The sequence below is a fragment of the Cornus florida genome, unplaced genomic scaffold (genome assembly GCF_030987335.1).
Source record: "Cornus florida cultivar Cherokee Brave unplaced genomic scaffold, ASM3098733v1 CherokeeBrave_3.0.0_Hap2_Chr04, whole genome shotgun sequence".
Taxonomy (NCBI): Eukaryota; Viridiplantae; Streptophyta; class Magnoliopsida; order Cornales; family Cornaceae; genus Cornus; species Cornus florida.
Genome location: NW_026775574.1, coordinates 8,103,165 through 8,125,848, shown reverse-complemented (window position 1 = coordinate 8,125,848; position 22,684 = coordinate 8,103,165). Strand labels below are relative to the sequence as shown.

The 22,684-nt window shown below is 35.8% G+C and overlaps 2 protein-coding genes across 2 annotated transcripts; both read left to right on the top strand.

Moving 5' to 3' along the window:
- The first annotated feature begins 7,149 nt into the window (after window positions 1-7,149).
- On the top strand, window positions 7,150-8,554 carry LOC132304687 (protein ALP1-like). The gene is made up of 4 exons (XM_059802420.1): window positions 7,150-7,443; window positions 7,576-7,653; window positions 7,766-7,997; window positions 8,076-8,554. The coding sequence occupies exons 1-4, from the start codon at window positions 7,150-7,152 to the stop codon at window positions 8,552-8,554; spliced, it is 1,083 nt and encodes a 360-aa protein (XP_059658403.1).
- Window positions 8,555-9,472: 918 nt separating this feature from the next.
- Window positions 9,473-19,684, top strand: LOC132302687 (uncharacterized). The gene is made up of 8 exons (XM_059799602.1): window positions 9,473-9,964; window positions 12,322-12,446; window positions 13,642-13,679; window positions 16,392-16,502; window positions 16,584-16,663; window positions 17,791-17,827; window positions 18,945-18,986; window positions 19,098-19,684. Exons 1-8 carry the CDS (start codon window positions 9,635-9,637, stop codon window positions 19,172-19,174), a joined length of 840 nt encoding a protein of 279 aa, XP_059655585.1. The 5' UTR covers window positions 9,473-9,634; the 3' UTR covers window positions 19,175-19,684.
- The last annotated feature ends 3,000 nt before the right edge of the window (window positions 19,685-22,684 follow it).

Genomic DNA, 22,684 nt, shown 5'->3' with positions numbered 1-22,684 from the left:
AATCAAGACATACCTGAGGAAGAAAACAACGCTGGGTACTTGGAGCGAACCTCCTGTTCAAGCTCCTAAGTAGCCTCCTCGACTCCGTAGTGTCTCCAAATGACTTTCACCATTGGTATCGTCTTGTTCCTCAAGACTATCTATTGTGTGTCAAGAATCTGAACTGGTCGTTCCTCTTAGGAAACATCCTTATCAATGTCCACATCAACCCAACTTAAAATGTGAGATGGATCCGGCTCGTACTTTCGTAACATCGATACATGAAAGACATTGTGAACTCTGTCCATCTGTGGTGGTAAAGTAAGCATGTAGGCAACCTCTCCTACTCGGTCCAAAATCTCAAACGGTCCAATAAATCGTGGCGACAACTTGCCACTTTTTCCGAATCTCATCAATCCCTTCCGTGGAGAAACCCGTAGAAAAACGTGGTCTCCCACCTCAAAGGATAACGGTCGTCTCCGCTTATCCGCATAGCTCTTCTGTCGGCTCTGAGCTGTAAGTAACCTCTGTCTTATCAACTTAATCTTCTCAGTAGTCTCGAGTACAATGTCGGGTCCTAAGGCGGCTGTCTCGCCTACCTCAGTCCAACAAACAGGAGACCTACAAGGTCTACCATACAACGCCTCAAATGGAGCCATCTGAATGCTCGCCTGATAACTGTTGTTGTAGGCAAATTCAATAAGTGGAAGGTGATCTCCCAACTACTACCCAAGTCAAGCACACATGCCCGAAGCATATCCTCCAAAATCTGGATAGTACGCTCCAACTGACCGTCCGTCTGTGGATGGAATGCCGTACTAAGATGCAACGCTGAACCAAACGCTGCTTGAAGTCCTTCCCAGAACTTCGAAGTGAACTTAGCATCCCTATCTGACACAATGGTTACAGGAACTCCATGCAACCTTACAATCTCTTTCACATAAAATACACCAAGCTTCTCTGCATCATCTGTTGCCTTAATAGGCAAAAAGTGAGCCGTCTTGGTCAATCTGTCAATGATGACCCATATGGACTCATTGCCCCTTCGTGACCTTGGAAAACTTGTCACAAAATCCAAAGCGATATGCTCCCATTTCCATTGCGCTACAGGTAATGGTTGCAACAAACCTGCTGGCCTCTGATGCTCGGCCTTCACCTGCTGACAGGTAAGGCATCTAGCCACAAACTGTGCAACATCATTCTTCATCCCGTTTCACCAATACTGACGTCTTAAATTGTGATACATCTTGGTACCACCTGGATGAACTGCAAAACGGGAAGTGTGAAACTCCCGTAGGACATCCTCACGACATACTGTGGGAACCACCAACAAACCCCTGAACCGTAGACCCCCATCTGCATGCAAGGCCCAATCTTTCATTGTCTCACCACTAGAGATCAAAGCGTGGATGGCATCTAAGTCCGGGTCCTGTCTCTGTGACTCAATCACTCGTACAACAAGAGTAGGCTGAGCCACAAAACTAAATAAGAATGCCAACTCACTGCAAGCATCATCATCACAACACTGTAATCCCATCTCTGCCAGGTCTTCAAGCATCTTCCACTTCCGAATAGCTAAACTGGCCAAAGTTCCACGAGATTTCCGGCTTAAGGCATCCGCTACCACGTTCGCCTTGCCCGGATGATACTGCAAGTCAAAATTGTAGTCCTACAAGAATTCGACCCATCGCCTCTGTCTGTTGGTCAAGTCCTTTTGGGAGAAAAGGTACTTGAGACTTTTGTGATCTGAAAATACCTCGAATCTCTCACCATACAAGTAATGTCTCCAACACTTCAAGGCAAATACAACTACCGCTAATTCTAAATCATGAGTAGCGTAGTTGTACTCGTGAGTCTTCAACTGCCGAGACCCATAAGCCACTACTCTACCATCCTGCATCAACACACACCCTAAACCATCACGTGAAGCATCACAATAGATCACATAACCTAGGCCACGCTCAGGTATCACCAACACTGGAGCCGTAGTCAACCTTGTTTTCAATTCCTGAAAGGATGACTCATAGGCTTCATTCCAGACAAACTTGACCCCTTTCCGGGTCAAACAGGTCATAGGAGCTGCCAAACGGGAGAAATCTTTCACAAATCTCTGATAGTAACCCGCTAAACCAAGAAAACTGCGGATCTCAAACACATTCTTAGGTCGCTCCCAAGTTAAAACTGCTTCAACCTTTGATGGATCAACTGATACTCCACCTTCTGAAACAACATGCCCCAAAAACTTCACCTTCTGTAGCCAAAACTCACATTTCTCGTATTTGGCATACAATCGGTGCTCCTGCAAAATCTGTAAAACAATACTCAAATGGACCTCGTGATCTTCCCGAGTCCGTGAGTACACAAGAATGTCATCCACGAAAACTACCACAAACTGGTCCAAGTAATCGTGAAAGACGCGGTTCATCAAGTCCATGAATGCCGCTGGCGCATTAGTCAAGCCAAAAGGCATAACAAGGAACTCATAGTGTCCATACCGTGTACGGAATGCTGTCTTCTGGATATCCTCATCCCTAACCCGCAACTGATAATAGCCAGACCTCAAGTCAATCTTCGAGAAACAACTGGCTCCCCTCAACTGATCAAATAAATCATCTATCATTGGCAAAGGATACTTATTTTTTATGGTGGCACGATTCAACTTCTTGTAATCAATGCACAACCTCAAAGAACCATCTTTCTTCTTAGCAAACAAGACCGGTGGGCCCCACGGTGACACACTCGGTCGTATGAAACCTTTCATCCTCAAATCATCAAGTTGCCTCTTTAATTCTTCCAATTCAACTGGTGCCATACGATACGATGCCATAGAAATCGGCGCGGTACCTGGCATCAATTCAATAGAGAACTCCACTTCTCGATGTGGAGGCAACTCTGTCAAATCCTCTGGAAACATCCAGAAAATCACGAACAACTGCAAGATACTCTTTTTCCATAACATCATCCTCTTCGGCTATAAGACTAGCCAAGAAGTAATCACCACGACTCTGTCCACAAACTCCATGAAAAGATGAAATGTGGGAATCACTCCGATCTCCCACGAAAAAGAAACAGTCTCCCTCGGGAGTGCAAACCATAACTCTCCCTCTGAAACAATCAATCGTGGCATGGAAGAAAGCTAACCAGTCCATCCCAAGAATGACATCAAAGCTAGTCATCTCCAGGAGGATAAGGTCAAACACGAAAGTCTGCCCGACTATCACAATGGGACACTCCCGCACAATTCGGCTCAAAGACACTGAAACCCCAACTGGAGTATCAACACATAACGCCCGATCCATGAAACTAACCTCTAACCCCGATGCAAGTGCAAATGATGATAAAATGAAAGAATAAGATGCACCAGAGTCAAACAAAACACGGGCCCAACAATCAAACACTGGAAATATACCTCGAAGAACTGACGGTCCAGAAGATGCATCAGTCTGTGCCAGTGCAAAAACACATCCCTGTGGTACCTGTGCCTGAGGACTGCCAACCTAAACACCTAACTGCTGCACTGACATAGTAGGAGTATCCCTCCTAACTGACCGTGAACCCTGTGAAGACATAGTAGGCTGTGGTGGTAGTGGTCTGAAACCTGACTGAACTGTAGCCGATTGTGACAGCCTCTGCTGTGACCCTCTGCCACTAACGGTGCCTGCTCTCTGACTCAGACAATCACGAATCAAGTGACCCTGCTGGCCACACCCATAACAAGCCTTCGGAGCTGACAAAACTGAAGACGATCTCATCGGACAACTGGACTTGTAATGTCCGGGCTGCTGACACTGATAACAAACAACTGCACTCCTGTCAGGTCCAGCTGGCATAGGAGTGGTAGGAGCAGATCTTGTAGACTGTTGCCCTTGAAACTGAGATGGACTGCCCCTGTTCCTTTTCCAAGAAGATCCCTCTGAGGATGGCCCTGCACCCCTCTTATGTTTCAATTGCTCTCTTCTTGTATCCTTCTCCCTATTGTCAGCCTCCAGCATCAAAGCCCTTTCCACTGCTTCAGAGTAAACCTTAATAAACTGTGCCGTGATCAACGGCCTCATTCGATCATTAAGACCCGAGACAAACTTCCAAGTCTTGTTAGCTTCATCTCTCACCACTTCTGGAGCAAAACGGGACAGTGAGGTGAACTTGTTCTCATACTCCCCTAAAAATAGGCCTATCACAACCTGTTTAATTGCATTTTTAACCTATCATGGCTCAAATTCCGAATTCACGGCAATAGTAGATGATGATACACAATCAAATGACCTCAATAATACTTCAAACTAGTATTACTCTCCCCATTCATCAATAAGGCTTACATGTTATCAAATTCACATCCAAAATATCATCAAATACCTTAATTACATTACATGACAAAGTTTTGCAAAATATACATATACACCTTCACACTTTTAGTGCTTTGCAAAAATAATGGGAGATATACAAAAGACACAAAAGTGAGCTTCTAGTATCGCTCAGGCTTGAGGTGGGTTGTTGTCCACCGGTTCTTTTCCAAGACCTGAAAAAAAATGTATAAATAGTAGGGTGAGCTATATGCTCAGTAGGTGACACTTAAGACACAAATCTTGTGTCCTTGTGAATTCAAGCAAAGCATAGGCCAATGGGAGATAGGGATCATACAACGTAGGGGATCAAATACAACATACAATTCAATTCCAATTATAAACAATGCAATGCAATGCAATGAAATGCAATGCATGTCAATGACACTCCCCATTTTCATTCTCAAAACCATCACTTTCAAACGTTAATACAACCCGCCCTTTGGTAACCCCGCCGCGACACGAGAGGAGGATTGGCTAGTGTCCCTGACCCTTGGTAACCCCGCGGCGTCATTATGGGGCCCAGCTAGCTCAACCACACTAGAGCGACTTCCTAGTCCCCTCTAGGCTATATTAACCTCCGGCCCGTTGGTAACCCCGCAGCGACCGGGTTTCGCATAAAATCATTTCATTAAAAACACTTTCCCGAAATTTCCCCTTTTTGAAGTAAATCAATTCTTTCCTTTTTCCTGCCCAATGTTAATGCATGAATACCTTAATGACATACACAAGTTCATCATTCCATACTTTATCCAATTTAAGCAACATGGCATAATTCGCAAGAATAATCAAGAAAGTCATAACATGCTTATACATAACAAGTTCTAGCACAATGAACATATATAATCAAGTCCTAAACATGCTTCACATAGAACAATCAACAAATATAGTCACACAACTAACATATATGCATACATATCAACAATTCTCTAGATTTTAAACAATTAATCAAATTAAACAACAATTAGAGGCAATTAACTCACTAAGGTACAAGATTTCATGAATTAAGGGCCCCTACCTCAAGATTGCACCAAAACCCTAGAAAATGGGTCTAAATTTTCAAGTTCTAAAGAAGGCTCAAAACTGAAAATTGCTTGCATCAACACGTAGAGCTCGTCACACTCGTCGTTTTGCCTCAAACGGCACCTAAATCCGGCAAGAAGTGGAGGAGTAATCTAAGAATGAAGTTTAAGTTCAAAAAGAAAAAGAAAAATCAAGAAATAGAGACAGAAGGAAGGGCCAGTGGGAGAGAAGAAAAATAGAGACCAATTGTGATCTCAAACCCTTTTTGGGTGTGGTGGTGGGTCCCAACAAAATTTTAATTTGTTTTCTCTTTTTCTTTTACTCAATATACATCACATAATACACATATACTTACACAGACATCACATTATTCATAGTCGGTAATTATGGATGAAATCATAATTAATTAAGACTTGAACTGGATCCACGTTAGGTTGAGATATATTGCAAGAGCCGTCAAATGTAATTGCTCCCTATCACCGTCATGGCATTTGACTCTTAAGCATGAGAAAAGTATAGACTTTTTTATTAATTAATAATTACTTTGATTTGTTCGGCGGATTCTTCGGGATCCTTAGACCGACACTTTGGGTAGTTATGTAATTAATAGTTAGAAGGTTATATTTTCAATATTTGCATCATTACTACTTGTATTTATTTTGTATTGATTATGGTTGATCACAAAGTAAATTCAAAGGCCTTCGTGTGTTTTTAGACAAAATGATTTATTATATATTTATTTATTTAAATTATTATTTTGTCAAACAAATGTTTTATTGTGATCGAGCCAGAAATAATCAAAGGTACCAAAATAAATATATTAATTAAGTAGTCGGATTGATGGCTTTATTTATCCGATAACTAATTATGCATAGAGGGATCAAAGTGCAATATTGACTTAGAGGTTATTTATTATTTAATTGAAGTTCAATTAAATTTATTTTAGTGGAGTAGAAATTAATTTATGAATTAATTGAATTGGGTCTATGGATCGGGCCAATTGTTAATTCATTGTAGCCAATAAAATAATAGGCCCAATGGATTCTCACTCATAGCCCAACTTGATATTGGAATCATATTAGATTTGAGACATGTGAATTAGAGATTGAGAAGGATTTGTTGTTTCCTTTTCTTTATTTTTATGTTGACTATAAATATACATGGTCTATATATATTTTAGGGGTGATTTTGATGAGAAGGAAAAAGGAATATATTTTTTCTCTCTAGAAAATTATGGTTAATGTTCTCATCTAATGGAGGCTCCCACAAGCCTAGTTTTCTAAGGTCATTCATAGAGGTTTATGAGTGATTCCTAAAGACAAAACAATTACCAAAAAAATGGAGATCCAAGGAGAAGACATCTTGCTAAGGGATTTACAATAAGTGAGAACATTCACTTTAGAGGAAAGTTTTAAAGATTAACTCAGACCTTTGATATAAGTATTCAATCTGTTAATTGAATGATACATCATATTTTATTTTTGCATAAAACTTGTCTCTATGTGATGAATCAAGATCTATGAATCAAAATCCCTCAAAAAGTTTTTAAATCTAACACGTTTCCTAACAGATCAATGTGTAGTGTTTATTTTGTTTTCCTTAGTGATTCGGACACAATGGTTATGGTTATGGTTTATTTTGTTATGTTTATGTTATTCTATGTTTAGACTTTTACGTAACAACTATGTGACTTTATGTGATAATTAATTATGTGGTTTATGTGATAATTATGTGGCTTTATATGATGATTATGTAGTTATTTGTGATAATTAATATTGTAATATGTAATTCTACCAGGTTTATTATAATGGACCCATTGGAATTTTTGCGTACTTACGATGATGGTGATGATGACGACGATGAGCACATTTTATTTTTATTTGTTTTACTAATGGACGAGTATTTTGAATGTAATATGAAGCCAAGGCCATGTAGAACTTCTGGGCTTCAAGGCCATGCTTATATGCTTGAAATATTGAGTGGCCACCCTGCTAGATGTTTTCAAATGTTCAGGATGGAAGTGCATGTCTTCATAAATCTATGTGAACGATTGAAGGGATTGGGATTAAAAGATTCTAGGTACTTAACTGTGCAAGAGCAAGTAGGAATGTTCTTGTATACTCTTGCACACAATGAGATAGTTTGAGTAGTGGCTGAGAGATTTCAACATTCTACAGGTACAGTCTCCAAATATTTTCATCGATGCCTTTATTATGTGTGTAAATTGGGGCAGCAAATAATTCGTCCACCAGATTTTAACATTGTACCTCCAGAAATCCGCAACAATGATAAGTTTTATCCATTCTTCAAGGTTAGTTTTCTTTTTTTTTTTTTTTTTGTAACTCAAGTATATTTTTATTTCCTTATTATTTTTTTTTTGTATTATGAAATTCAAAAAATATATAAATATATTACAAATGTAGAATTGTGTTGGAGCAATTGATGGAACACACATCCACGCATATGTTCCATCATCAAATCAAATTCCTTATCGAGGGAGGAAGTCAGATACAACACAAAATATTTTGGCCGTGTGTTCTTTTGACATGAGATTTTCTTATGTATTGGCTGGATGGGAAGGTAGTGTAAATGACTCAAGAGTTTTAATGGAGACTATTTTCAATGATAGTATGCAATTTCCAACACCACCTGAAGGTAATGTTGTTGTTGTTGTAAAGTTGTTTATGCTTATATTAAAAATATACATTAATGTGTAGTAATATTTTGTGACAGGTAAGTACTACCTAGTTGATTCCAGATATGCTAATATGTCTACATTCTTAGCACCACATCGTGGTGTTTGGTATCATTTGCAAGATTATAGAGGTCGTAGGGGACAAGTACGAGGCCCTAAAGAGTTATTCAACTATAGACACTCATCACTTAGAAATGTCATTGAACGTTGTTTTAGGATACTTAAGAAACGTTTTCCCATTCTTAAGTTGATGTCGAGTTATGATGTAGACATGCAAGCACAAATCGTAGTTGCTTGTTGCACAATCCATAATTTCATTTGTGATGAAGCACGTTTAGATCGTTTATTTAATGAATATGAAAATGAGAATGTTGGTCTTGAAGAAGATGAATCAGCTAGTACCTCTACACCTCATGTCCCAGCTGATGTAAGAGTTACTCAAGATAAAATACGACTGATGAATGGAGTTCATGATTCAATCACAAATGAGCTGTGGAACAACTTTCATAGAGGGTGATTCATAGTGTCATGTGGTTGTTATGAATTTTATTACTATATATTATTAAGAATTGTGACTTTAATATTATTTGTTATGGTGTAGTTGTTATAAATTTTATTACTATGTATTATTAAGAACTGTGATTTTAATATTGCTTGTTATGATATTGGTTTTTCTCTTTTAGATTATATCTTTTATTTGGATTGAAAGTTAGATTTTGATAGATAAATGAAAAAATAAATTAAAAAAATTTCCAAAAAAAATATATTTTTGTAACAAATGTTTTACTAAACACTGCTTTCTGTTTTTTGTTATTAAAATTGTGGCAACAGAAAAGGTTACTAAACGTTATTTTTGCTTTCTGTTTTTATTTCGAAAAACAAAATTATGTTTCTGTTTTTTTGCGACTACAAAAACAGAAAATGAAAACGTTACTGAACGCACCTTAGAAAACGTTAATAAACGAACTTAGAAATTGGGTTCGAGCTCGACTCGTTTACTTAATGAACGAACCCGAGCCGAGTTCAAATTGTTCATGAACAGTTCGGTTCATTACAACTCTACATCTGAGTGATATTGACCGAAACCTAAATAAGTGTCAATGTAATTTGCTCTTAATGAATTTACTATCGTTCAATTTTTATAAATTTTGTCTTCTATAGAAATAAGAGTAAAATTGGTATTAATTAAATTTTATTAAAAATTACTCCATTGTTATTCTTTCTCTTTCCTTCCACTTCCTGGAAGGATAACAAAACTAACCCACTATATCTAAATTGTGTATCATTTGAAATTCCTCAATTTCCTTTCTTTTAATTCAATGATGTACGATCAAACATCACATTTTATTTCAAAAGTTCCTTCCATTACATTTCCTTTCTTTTCAATTTTGCTTTTAAGTTTTTCAAGAAAATAAAAATAAAAGTAAAATAAATGAGTGAAGGTTTTTCTCCCATTTTTAAGATTCACACCGCCGAAAAACAATTGCGGGCCAGTTCTCTCTCCCTTGTATGAACTCGAAACAGAAACACAAAAGGCAATAGCAAATTCCACTTATTTCCGAGTTAAAGACTTGTTTTCAGCGCACCAGTAGCAACAATGGCAGTTAATCCCTCTTCTCTCACTTCATCGTCTCACTGTTCACTCCCACTGAATCGTAGCCTCCCCTCTTGTTTTCAACGGACCTCGCTAAAGTTTGCTTTTTTCAATGAGCTTCCCAGTCCGAGGCTCGTGTCGGTTCGTTCCCAAAACCCTAATTCCGACTCTGGAAACGTATCGTCGATCTCCAACGTCGATGGTTTCGGATCCGGATCCAAGAGATCGACCCATTTGGATGATACCCAAGCTTCGTCTTCGTCTTCGTCTTCGTCTTCATCTTCGTCTTCATCTTCGGCCATTGATTTTCTCACTCTGTGCCATCGCCTTAAGGTATATGTGTATATATATGTGTGCTGCGAAATGTTATTTTGTTTGGTTGCATGTGTTTGATTTGGTTTGATCTGAATTTTCCAGTTTTACTTTTTTTCTTTTCGATATTTCAAATGCTGATTTATTGTCATGATAAGACGATTCTGATTGTAAATTTGTAGTTGAGGGAATTTCAAATAGTAGGAAATATGAGGTACAAACAGACAGAATGGTGTTTTGTATGGTACGTTGCATTTAGTGCGCAATAATTGGATAAATAAGGGTGTCTAGTGCTGTGCCAAATGCTGATGTTCATTGCCATTGTATCAATACGAGGTTCTGGGTTTTGGTATGATATCTTTCCGGAAATTATCCTTAAATACTCAAACTCACTGGCACCATGCGCTGAATAACGCTATCGCGGAGCGCTCTTTAGTAGAGGGGCTCGGAAAATTAATGACTCAAATTAGTCAATTATAACTATCTAAACAATTCCCAAAACTTAGGCTACCACCTAAACAAAAACAGAATCAAGAAATAGGTCCTTTAGCGTTGCAATCAAATGGTTGAGTTTGGTGTGCCAAATTCCTTAGAGAAACCCAGAATGCCTTGTGGTTGGGTTGTGGTGCCACGATTCAAATGAGAATATAGTTATGCATGAAAATTAACTTTGTCAACCATCATTTTTTTTTTCAATTGAAGAAAGAAAGATATATAGGATGGATATGGGTGGTGATGTTAACTTGTTAAAAACTGGTCATCAGTGTTGCATTCCACTGTAGGCTTCAAATTACTAGCCCGCAAGCTTCAATGATTGATGTAGCCCATCAAAGCACGATGATAAGGTTGTCAGCTGACACATATAGTGGTGTCCAATTTGAAGTTCGTTTTCAGTTTTGTGAGAGTTGGTGTCTACATTCATCCTTTCATGTACAGGAAGCAAGTGTTCTTTGAGCATGTTGAGGATGTTGTCCATAGGGCATGTGACGTTTATTCAGGGCCTTGCCTCTTGAGATCTGTGACTTAAATTTAGAATGCATTGAGATACAAATGCATGTGTGCCCTGGTACATATAATGGTTGTAGAAGGCTTAGGGGAGTCACTCTTTTTTACTTCTGGTTATACAATTGTCATGGATTGAACTTGTCAAATTAGTTGACTGGGAATCTGCCATATGGTTCTTAGGGGTGGTTCTGAAGGTTAATACACGGTTTTGAAGTGGGTTAGGATCGAATTTGTTGAAGCTTGGCCGCTCGGGGATGAATTTTGTGTAAAATATTGGGATTTAGATTTCAGGAATTTCTTGGCATCAAGCACAAAGCCAAGCTTTTAGGTACTAATAGTGGTGGGGGATATATGGTTAAGGTTTTAGCATCAAAGGTTTAGTTTTCAGGGATAAGATAGGGTGATTGATGGCTGGTTAATGCTATTAATTATGCACAACGCTGCTGGGAATCAAATGAATATCCGCTACTAACAGCCTTAGATCTTGCTAATTTGAGATGTGGTTATGCACACGGACTTTAGTACCTGAAAGAATGAGGGTTGATACCAACCGTTCTGTTGCTCATCACACGATCCCATATGCAATTGTTTCCTTAACCTGTGATGCTTGCTTGAACTTTATTGGATTCTATTGTTTTGTGTCCAAAAACCTTTAATAACACAAAAATTGATTCAGATGGTGAATGACTGGTTTGCAGTTGCACAATTATTCACATGGTCTCATGGTTGGCTGCATCATTAGTATTTAGTAGTTTGTAGGGACCACCTCTTAGGGTCTAATTATTCTCTCTCCGCATATCCTTCCATGGGTTTCACCTTCCTTTAGCAGCACATCCTTCTGTGGGATTAAAATATTGAGTCCTACAATGTGACTAACAGAGGCTAGTCAGTGTTGGTCCATATTAATTGAGAAAGGTGAAGCAATCTTGCTTCTCCTTCATTTGATGGTTTTTTGGAAGTTAAAAGCCACCTCTCTAAAACTTAATTATCCTTTAGGGAGAGAAATCGCAGCAATGGCCTTTATAGATAAATACTTCTATGCCAATACAGTGACAAAGAGTCTCATTGTGACTCAGGCTGAGCTGTGGTAGTATGATAAAATTATTCTAGTTAAATGGTGTGCAGAGGAAGGAAGAGTCAACGACCTTGTTTTGTCTTCTGAAGGTGCCGGATGTGTGGCATTAAACTGGCTTTTGTTGCAGCAACTTAATTTATATGGTGCATTTGGATATTAAGTTCTGTGCATTTTTTCATCTTTTAGATTTGTTGTACTTTGTGTCATGGAGACCCAAATATTATGATTCCATGAATCATCTTTTTATATGGAAGCTTCTGTGATCTTTTAATGGGAATTTTCTCTCTCTCTTTTGTAGAGCACAAAGCGGAAGGGATGGATCAATCATGGGATAAAAGGCCCCGAGTCTATTGCTGATCATATGTACCGCATGGCATTGATGGCATTAATTGTTGGTGACCTTCCTGGTGTCAACAGAGAAAGGTTGGACATGAATACTTCTGCTCTTTATACTTTCAAGCTTGTTAACCTGCTTTTTTTTTTTTTTTTTTTTGTAATATCTTAAAATGAAATAAAACGGTCATTCGTGAAGACTTTTTTCTCTCACCTTGTGGATTTATAAGCTGAAAGAACGGTTGCATGCTTGATTGTGAAGGATGTTCTAACTGTCCTCCAATTGTAAAAGTTTTGACTTTTCAAAACCATAGCTATTCTATATAGTAAGAGCAGAGGGCTTCTTACTTCTGTGGGCCAAACACTTCCTCGCTTCCTCTTTACATTGTTGTCCATTATGTACTTTAATATAAATCAAAATCAAAATATGACATTAAATTGTAAGAACCTAATTGCATAAAATTGAAACTTAAACTAAAGGCCCATTAACCCACAGCCTTTTATAACTTCTGATCACAACCAACTCATTCTTCCACCCCCACCCTCAAGTGAATGATCCCTTGGTGATGCTTAGACACACATCCTATTACAATCTTCCAATGAAAAAAAATGAACAAGTAGATAATGTATCTAATAACCTCTGGTATGTGGGTGGAGGGGGGTATAATTTTTAATGTGCTTTTGGCCATTGATACTTTACAGAAAGTTTGGAAACCGAGATGAGTTTTTTTTCTGTAGTGTGTGTTTAGTAAATGAGATCCCTATTACAAATTTTATGGTAATAACTTTGTAATTTTCAATGGGGGAGGGGATGACTAGGTTATTTTCTGCTTGGTATATGAAACAAGAGGTGGCATATTATATGAATTAAAGGTGAAGGACCATCTTGTGGTAAACAGCCCTTAAAGTGATACACTCAAAACAGTAAATGAATTGAGAGCAGACTAAACTGTTTGAACTAGGTGAGTCTGTATCTGAACCAGATTTTGCTTAGGTGCTTTCTGATCACCTAAGTTGGTGACTAAACCCAGGCTGTGACCTTATATGAAAGATGTCTGGATGGTTGTGGTCACATAGGCTTCCTAGGGTTCCCAGTACCTAATCTCTGGAGTGCCCTTAGTCCACTATCAGCAGTAAATAGTTCATAGGTTTCCTAAAATCTTTTTTTTTTCCCTAGTCAGCTATATGGCTGTCTTTACTTGTAATGAGTATCCTTTGTTCACTTAGCTTCTTTCCAGTTAAGGAATTTGTTAAAATTTTCTGTTTCTTGTTTTTATTTTAATAGGTGTATCAAGATAGCAATTGTGCATGACATGGCAGAAGGTATTCCTTTGATTCTATAATGTTGCTGATATCTTGATATGCTGTGTTAATCTTCCATGAATAGTTCTTTCTTTAACATGAAGATGGAAAGTTTATCACTTCACTAATTTGCTGTATCAATGCTGCAATATGATGATCTTTATTTATTTTTCAATAGGTAACATTATGTTGAAATAATTTTTTTCATAACCACGAGGTCTTTTTGTTTCTGATGAACTGCCTGGTCTACTATGAAGTAAGTTCCAGCTGGTTTTGGTAGTTCCTTAAGAGATATGGCTCAATTTAGGGTGTCTTTTGGTAGTGCTAATGTAATGTTGAAGTTGCTTGGAGTTATGGACCTTTGACCTATTCTCCTCCATCTTCTTTTAATTTACTTCTGTCACAAAACTTCCTGTTGGTTCACTAATTATTGATCAGTCATATGGATCCAATAAGATGTTATTACGATTAAGGTTATACCGACGAACAGAGGTTTCGTCAGCAGACTCCAGATTATACCATAAGAAACTGTTCCACAAAGAGGAGTTGGGGGGGTTACGGGTGGGCACAAGCAAACTGTCATTTCACCATGACTATTGTCTTTAATGTCATTTCATTTCTTCTTCTTTTTTTCCCAGTTGTAGTGCTCGTCTCTTTTTAGAGAGAATATTCATAAATCTAACTACTAAAGCAACTGATTTAATATTAGCTGATACTGTTTTTCAGCATTCAATATTCTTTATATCGGGGGAAAGCTACCCCATTTGTTGAACTTTTTTTTTTTTTTGGTGGGATCAAGTGCTTGAACTGTGACATAATGTAGACTCTATTAAAATAATTGACAGAACAAAAATTGTTCCAAAGATTTAATAAATCTGCAATTCTATTAAACTGGTTAACTACGATAATGCACGGATGATATTTCCATGAAAAATAATTTGTCTCTGAGAAAGACAGATTTAAAAGATGTACCTTCAAGAAAAGAAAAGGATTTGTTTGCATATAGTTTATGAACCAAAGACAAAGTAAATGGAACTTCCCTTTGAGGTAAAAAATTCCTAGAGGAATTCCAATGCAGTGTCTGTTCTCCAACAGCAGATATGACTGAGAAGATGACTATGGACCAAATACAAAACAAATAAGGATATGGAGTCACTGCTGTTTTATTATTTTGTAATAATAATTTTTAATTTTTAATTTTTTTATTTTATGTTAAGAATAAGCAGATGCAATACTATAGCTCATCAATTTCCCCATTATGAGAGCTTTAAATTGTTTTTGCATGTTTTATCCATATTACCATCACTTGGTCTATTTAATATCAATCAAGGTAACTTTGAAGTCACTAGAGTGTTTTAATATATAAAGATTGAATCTTTGAATATTAAAACACTCTTTGTGACTTCAAAGGGAACTCAAATAAGCTTAACTCAAAGCTCTCATTTTCATTCCAATATTCAATCTTTATACATTAAAACGCTCTAATGAAATCAAAGTTACATACACATGGAATGTTCCTTAGATAGCTTTACACAGTGCTGTGTCTAAATTCAAAAGAGGGATACAATAGTAAATGCAGCAATTTCAAACTTACAAGCCTGAAAAGTGGAGTCCTCTAAACATGTACGTTTTCAATGTTTTGCACTTATTGTTAAGAATGGTGATTCTTGATCATGGTGAGATAATTAGGCATTTTGCATTTGGACCAGATCTAGTAATACTTATTGTATATTGATGTACACTTTCATGAGAGTTTAGTTGACTTGAGTATACATGTGTGTGTGTGCACACACATTGGTTGGTAATTTGAGTAGTAGATTAAGCTTTGGCATCCCAAATGTTTCTAATAATTAATAGAGTGTTTGAACTTCTTTGTCTGGATTTAAATGCTGATAAATTATAAAATGTGATGCTCCCTATCCTCTTAATAGTGATGCCATATAAACTCACTGGTGTGGTGCTAATAATTGTCTCTTTTTTCTGATCTCTTTGTATACATGTTCTTGATGTTTTACTACATTTACAGCAAGTGTGATCCATTCTCAGATCCTAGAAAATGATAATCTTTTTTTGTTGTATATTTCACTTATTAAACTCTAAGGGCTTGTTTTGAAACCGTTGTCGATTTGCGTTTCCGTTTTCGTCCGAAATCGGAACATGTTTTGTGGTTGTTGTGGTTTTTGTCCATTTGTGATTGGAAGCATGTTTGGTAACGTAAAATTTGTTGCAAGATTTTTGGAAGCAAAAACATGAAAGCGTGTTTGATAACGTCAAAGTGTTGCACGACTGAGTGACATTATGGCTAGTTAAAAAGGCCCACTACAATTGTTTAGACTATAGTGTGAAACATTAGGAAGGTGTTTCCTTTTTGGGCCTCTTTTCGAAAAAATAAGGGGTACTGTTCAAATGGCCATAACCAGTTACCAAACATGTTGCCATGTTTTGCTTCACTACAGTACACCACCCGCATCATGAAACACACAACACAACAAAAACGTTTGCCAAACAGGCCCTAAAAGAGGTACAATATGCTTTTGTTGTTGGATGGATTTCAAAATTTAGAACTTCTTGTTTAATTTTTGCAGCAAAAGTATTGGTTGATGACTTCACATTCTTCGTTTTCTTTACACCATTTCTGTTGTTTGGTGACTTGCGATTTCTTAATTTAACAAGTTACCTTGGTATTATGGTTTTGGGAGTCGGAGTTTGAGATGCATTTTTGGACTTGTATAGCCATTGTTGGAGATATAACACCATCTGATGGTGTGCCTAAGGAAGAAAAGAGCCAAATGGAGCAAGCAGCTTTAGATGAAATGTGCAAAGTTCTTGGTGGAGGAATGAGGGGTACTCATTAGTAATCACTATCTTGGATTACTTGTAATTTACAACAACTTAGTTGTAACTCAATGTCATATTTTTTTGCAGCTGATGAGATTAAAGAGCTATGGACGGAGTATGAAAATAATTCTTCCTTGGAGGCTAATCTTGTGAAAGATTTTGACAAAGTATGTACCTGTTAGCATTCATATGACATTCCAACTGTTTTTTCAAAACAAATAGGCTTAGGACTTATTGGATTTATACAATGCCATTCTCTTGTAATTTCTTATGTATTGCAATGCAGAACAAAGCCCATGGATGAATTTTTTCTCATGGTTTGATGTGGTTCATACTGAAGAAATTTTATCCTATGCTGACATTCTAATTAGATTGGATTTCTCTGTTATTTTCCATGTTAGACTGCATTGATTGAATGCACTGACATTTTAAGCTTCCAGTGTGTGTTTTTTTCACTCAAAAACTATTCTGAAAGTAATTCTGATGTAAATCTATTAGGACTTTCCTCTGTGATACTAGAAATTAGCAGTAACTCGTTGTAAAATAAATAAAAATGAAACAAAATGAAGAAGCAGCCCTTTTTATTTTTATTTTTTATGTCTACAGTACCTAATACAAGCAAGAGCAAGCTGTGGAGTGTAGAGTGACATTGAAAAACTATAGAGATTATTAACTCTTCAATAGTTTGTTTCTCTTCCAAATGATATTTGATTGTCTCAACTTCGCATCCATTCTTTGTACACGTGTTGGATTATTGGGTGGTATAACTTTTTGAGAGGCATTATTATGCCACCTTAAGGCTGAAGTTTGAAACTCTATTACTCTTATAATCATCATTAATGTGGTTAGCTTGAAATGACATGTAGCTTTGAAATGAAGGTTCTCAAATGCCTCATTTTTATATTGCTCTCCCGAAATAATGAAGACATCGTGTTTATTGATGGGAATGTCTGAGCCTTTTAGCAAAGAGTTCAAGGTTATACTAACAAGTTTTAAAATACCAGGACTACTCAACTAAAATTTCTGTATATGCATGACATCTACTAATGCTTTGGTACTTTGATCTTATTTCTAAATTATTGGTATCTTTATATGAGCTGCTGTGTAAGATTGTAAAGACGATCCAAGGAGTTATAACTTCTTTGTTTTTGTATATATATATATTTTTTTTGGGTTTGTGGGGTGCATATAATACACATATGTCCACTGCTTTAATAAATTATTTGGTCTACCTTCTGGCTTCTTGTAGTGATAATTTCACATGTTTCTCTAACCAATTTCAATACTTTTTCAGGTTGAAATGATTCTGCAAGCATTGGAATATGAAAAGGGTAAGTTTTTGGTCATGAAAGTGGTACATTTCAACTCAAATTGTATTGTCTGATCCCTGAGCTGGGAACAGAAGATTTTTTTTTCCGCATAAATTACCCTTACCTCCTTCAGTTGGGGTCAAGGCAAGAATGATGATGACGATGTTTTCCTCCCCTGAGGTTTATAGAAATTGCAACAATATCCCCTATTTTTGAAAACTGACAACATCTCATTGATGTTAGATGTCGTTAATAGAATTTGTAATTTTACTTTTTTATCCTTAAGTTGGTCTAATACTTTTAACATAAAGAAGAAAGAATAGCATTCCCTCCCTTTAACCCTTTATTTTGTCTTCTCTGCCCAGCTCTTTCTCTCTACAAATCATTCTTCCCTTTCGTTAAAACTTCATTACCTGCTCACACCGACCTTCTCCTCGTCCACATCAGTTGCGAATCTCTGCCACCATCCGAATGCTCCAAGATCCCCTAAACTCGCAATAGAGGGAATTTATGGTAGCTTTGGTGCAGCTTAACAGTGAGATGGAAATAAATTTTAAATTCTGGGTCAAGCAAAATTAAAAGATGAATGTAGAGATCAAAACCAAGCTAAGCACAAGCTTGGCATTATACCACATAGCAAAGAGGAATGTGAGATCAGGAGGCCGGAGACGACCGTTCTTTGGTAGGTGCCTTTTTTCTTTGGTGGAGATGGGTATAACATGGCAGTGAAAAGCTGACTCCCACCATGCTTCAGTGTCGAACAACTCTTGTCACCACCTGATACCCCACTTCTGTCTATATAGACGTGCCTCTGCTCACAATAACAGAATAAGATTTACAGAGTTGCAAATTTTAGAACTAATGAATTATCAGTTTCATATGATATCAACTAAAATGTCTAGTATGTATGTCTTGAGTCATTGATATAGTTTTTTCTTCTTCTTCTTCTTCTTCTTCTTCTTCTTCTTTTCAAATGCTTGATGAAAATATGATGCCTTGGAATTAGAGAGCAATTTTGCTACAAGCATATTTGCTGCTTCTTTTTTCGCCATTGTATATCTTTGAAGTTCAGACAGCTGAATAGTTTGTCTTAACATTGGTGAACTATCTGATCTTTTATCATATGTTATTGTGGCAGAACATGGGAAGGTGCTGGATGAGTTTTTCCTTTCAACTGCTGGTAAAATTGAGAATTAATTTGTTTTAAGCGGTATATAATTGTATAATGCTGGCATAATCTTCTCTGTAGCTACTGAGTTTATTCATGGTTTTTATTTTTATTAATTTGCAGGAAAATTTCAAACTGAAATAGGAAAGAGTTGGGCAGCTGAAATAAACTACAGGAGAAATTTGAGGTTGGGAAATTGACTTTATTGATTATCTGGTCAAGTCTTTCTAAATTTTGCTGGTTAGGCCTAGCCAACTTCTTTTGAATTTCTCCGATCGAATCATACTTGGTCACCATCTTTGCTGTCATTTTATTTGGAAGGATAACTAATTTCCACTTGAAATCAACCAAGATGGTTTGATCAGCGTATACCGAATGACTGAAGTTTTCGGACTCTAGAACTTTAGGGTGAAGCATATCCATATGTTGTGAGCATCTTGCGTGTTGTCAGATATTGTAACCTCATTTATTTTTGTATGTAGTTCCTTCACTGCACAAGGAATTTTATCTCCAGTAGTTATAAGATGATAGCATTTGTGGAGCTGAAATGCCGTGTCTTTGAGGGATGCTTATTCATTCGTCTTTCTTATCGTTGGACCAAAAAGTGTTTGTGCCAATGAGTTTAGGTAGTAGTGCATTGACAATAGCACAGGCCATTTCGGAGGACAAGGAAAAAATGTTAATGATCAACTTCTATTTTTGAGTTTTTACTTTTTAGTGTGCCAAGTGAAGTGAAATCATTTGAAGGGGTACCACCAATTAGCTTGCAATTAGGACATAATGGTAATTTTCCTAGATATGTGTTTTGATGCTCAATGGTTCTCTTTTTGTAGCACATTTCCGCTTTCAGCCGGATAAAAAAAAAGAAAAGAAAAAGAAAAGTTGACACAGACAGCTTTAACGTCTTCTTATCACCTTCTACTCCACCGACATCAGTATTTGAATATATATATATATATATATATATATATTCCTTAATAAGACAAGCAGACATCAATAAATGGAGCGGAAGTGATTAGTGGATCGTCAAAGCAATAAAATTTAAGTTACACAGTAAGGACAAGCGGCACTATTGTGAGACTTTGAATTTCGAATATATATTTAAATTGTGTTATTTCATATAATTTTTTTTTTCCTTTTTTCTCCTTTAATCTAAAAATGAATAATAAAAATAAAAAAATAATTTTAAAAATACAAAGTAGAAACTATTAATAAGAAGGAAAAAAGAAAAAAAGGCGAACTCACGTGACAAGCTTCTGCAGGGTGGTCAACTATATGTATGGTCTCTATTTACGTCTTTGGCTTTGAATGATTCACAAATTGAAACATTACTAGTCGTTGTTTCACGGGCTTCCATTTGCCAACAAAATCTGACAAAAATTTGGAATCTTTCTCCACCTTTTTTATAAAAAATTAAAAAGTGTTTTTGTCATTTTATAATACTACCAAGTAGCTTTGTACCCATTTCATTGTGTGTTTTTGAGAGTTGTACATTAATATCTTTTATCAAAATAGAAATAGTAAATTAAATTAATCTTTGTCCAAAATAAATTATTTGCATTTATAACATTTCTTGTTGTCATAAAATGGTATTAAATAGTTAGTACGAATTGACATTTTTGTTTATTCTATTTTATTTTATTTTATTTTAAGAAGCATAATGACAAAATCTTGGATATTAGTTGTAGTGGGTATAAAATATATAAATTAAAATGAATACAAGTGAATATATTTTGTCTTTGGCGGCACGTTGTGGTCCATGAACACTATTAAGCCAACAATACGACAGAAATAGGTATGCTAATTATTTCTATAAAAAGAAAAAGAATTAAAAATAGTGTGTGACATATCTTCTTACTTTTTGGTCACCGTCTCTACCATTATTATAAAATGTTAAGAAAAGTTGAATTTTTTGCTGTTTACAACTAAGTATGAGTAACGTTTTGAGGAGAGCTCCCTTTTTTAAGCGCTATCAAATATTCATATTTCTTATTTAATCAATAAATTGGGTTAATTTTTTTTTAATAAAAAATTAAATGAATTATTTAATATATAGTAGTGATTTACCAATCAAATCCCACCACATGACACCTTAATTTGGTTCTGTCCCACACTAGCTATCATTTTTCATCATCCAATCAAAGCCCACGGGGGCTAGTAGTGTAGTTATTGTCTAACGGTTGTAATTAGAGACAAGTCATTATTTAAATGAATCATATAATATATGAGTTTCGATCTCTCTTAATAACGTTACTTTAATTAATAAATGTGCATGTCTTCCCTAATTTTCATACCATTTAATATAGGACACTTTGTTGTTTTTTAAGTTCTTCTGAGTAATCATTATGAGCAATATAAACTTGTATGCATTATTTTCAAACCTGGGAAATAAAAAATAATAATAATAATAATAAAAAAAGCAAGCAAACAAACAAAAAAATGCAAAAAAATAATTGATTTTTATTTAATGAGTTTTGACCCTACTGTGTTGTACTATTAGTACAAATTAATTGAGAATAAAAGGTGCAACTTTATTAAAATCGAGAATGTAATATCATTAAATCTATTATTTAAGTAAATATATTATATAAGTGTTTACATTTTTAAATTTAACCCAAATTGCATCATCTTTCGAATTTAACCAAGAATATATCTCTAGAAAAGTTAAACTATTTAATTAATATAATATCAAGAACACAAAGTTGGATTACAATATTAGATCAAAACTAAAAAAATTGCGGTCAAACACGGCTGTCCGAAAGAAAAAGTCAAATGCGCCGACAAACTACGATGATTATTCTTTGGAATTTTATTAGTAAACCTGTGTGAACGCGCGCATCGTATGTAAAGAGGTACGAACTGAGCCACGCTGTTTGTGACACGTGGCACCATGTTTAAATGGAATCTTGATGCCGTACTGTCAATATCCTGAACGCGCTTGCATTGAACTAAAACCCTTGGGTAGGGAATTAATAAAGTTAAATTACAACACATTTCTGATTAATTTTGTACACATATTTTAATGAAAATGAGATTGGTGTATTTCGCATCAAGTAAATAACCTAAGCAAATATTTTTGATTGATTATTTATATACACCATATGAGTAAGTGAAGAGTTTCACTCAGAAATTTGCTGCATGAATAGATCAATTAAAATAAGTCATTAATTCACTATAATAAATCATAGTATCATTTTCCTAAAAAGAATAGTGATTTAGGCTGGGATTGAACTTGACAGTTACTAAATTTAATTGATGCGCAAGTCTATTACATGACTTGATGATGACATTATATAATATGTTCATCATTATAACTTTCACATAAATTAAATTTGATAACTATAAATCACACTCCTAATTTTAAAAGTGTGTGTGTTATAGTACGGGACTGATACACGTGCTCAAAAAAATAAAAATGATAATAAATAATCATTATTCTTAACCAAATTTAAAGGGAAGAAAGTGCAATTTTGACAACCTGGGTTAAAAAAAATAATTGAACAAAAAGAATACTAAGGCATTTATATAGTATAAAGGTTGTCTCTCATTATAAAAATTGTAAATTGTTATTAAAAAAATATAAAAAGTAAATTATAGAGTGATAAATGGTTCTTTTTTCGAAATTTAATAACAGTAGAATTTAACAAGAATTCTTTGTTTTACTAGTTGATCCTCACACACCCTCCTTTTAAAAAATTATTTACACTCAA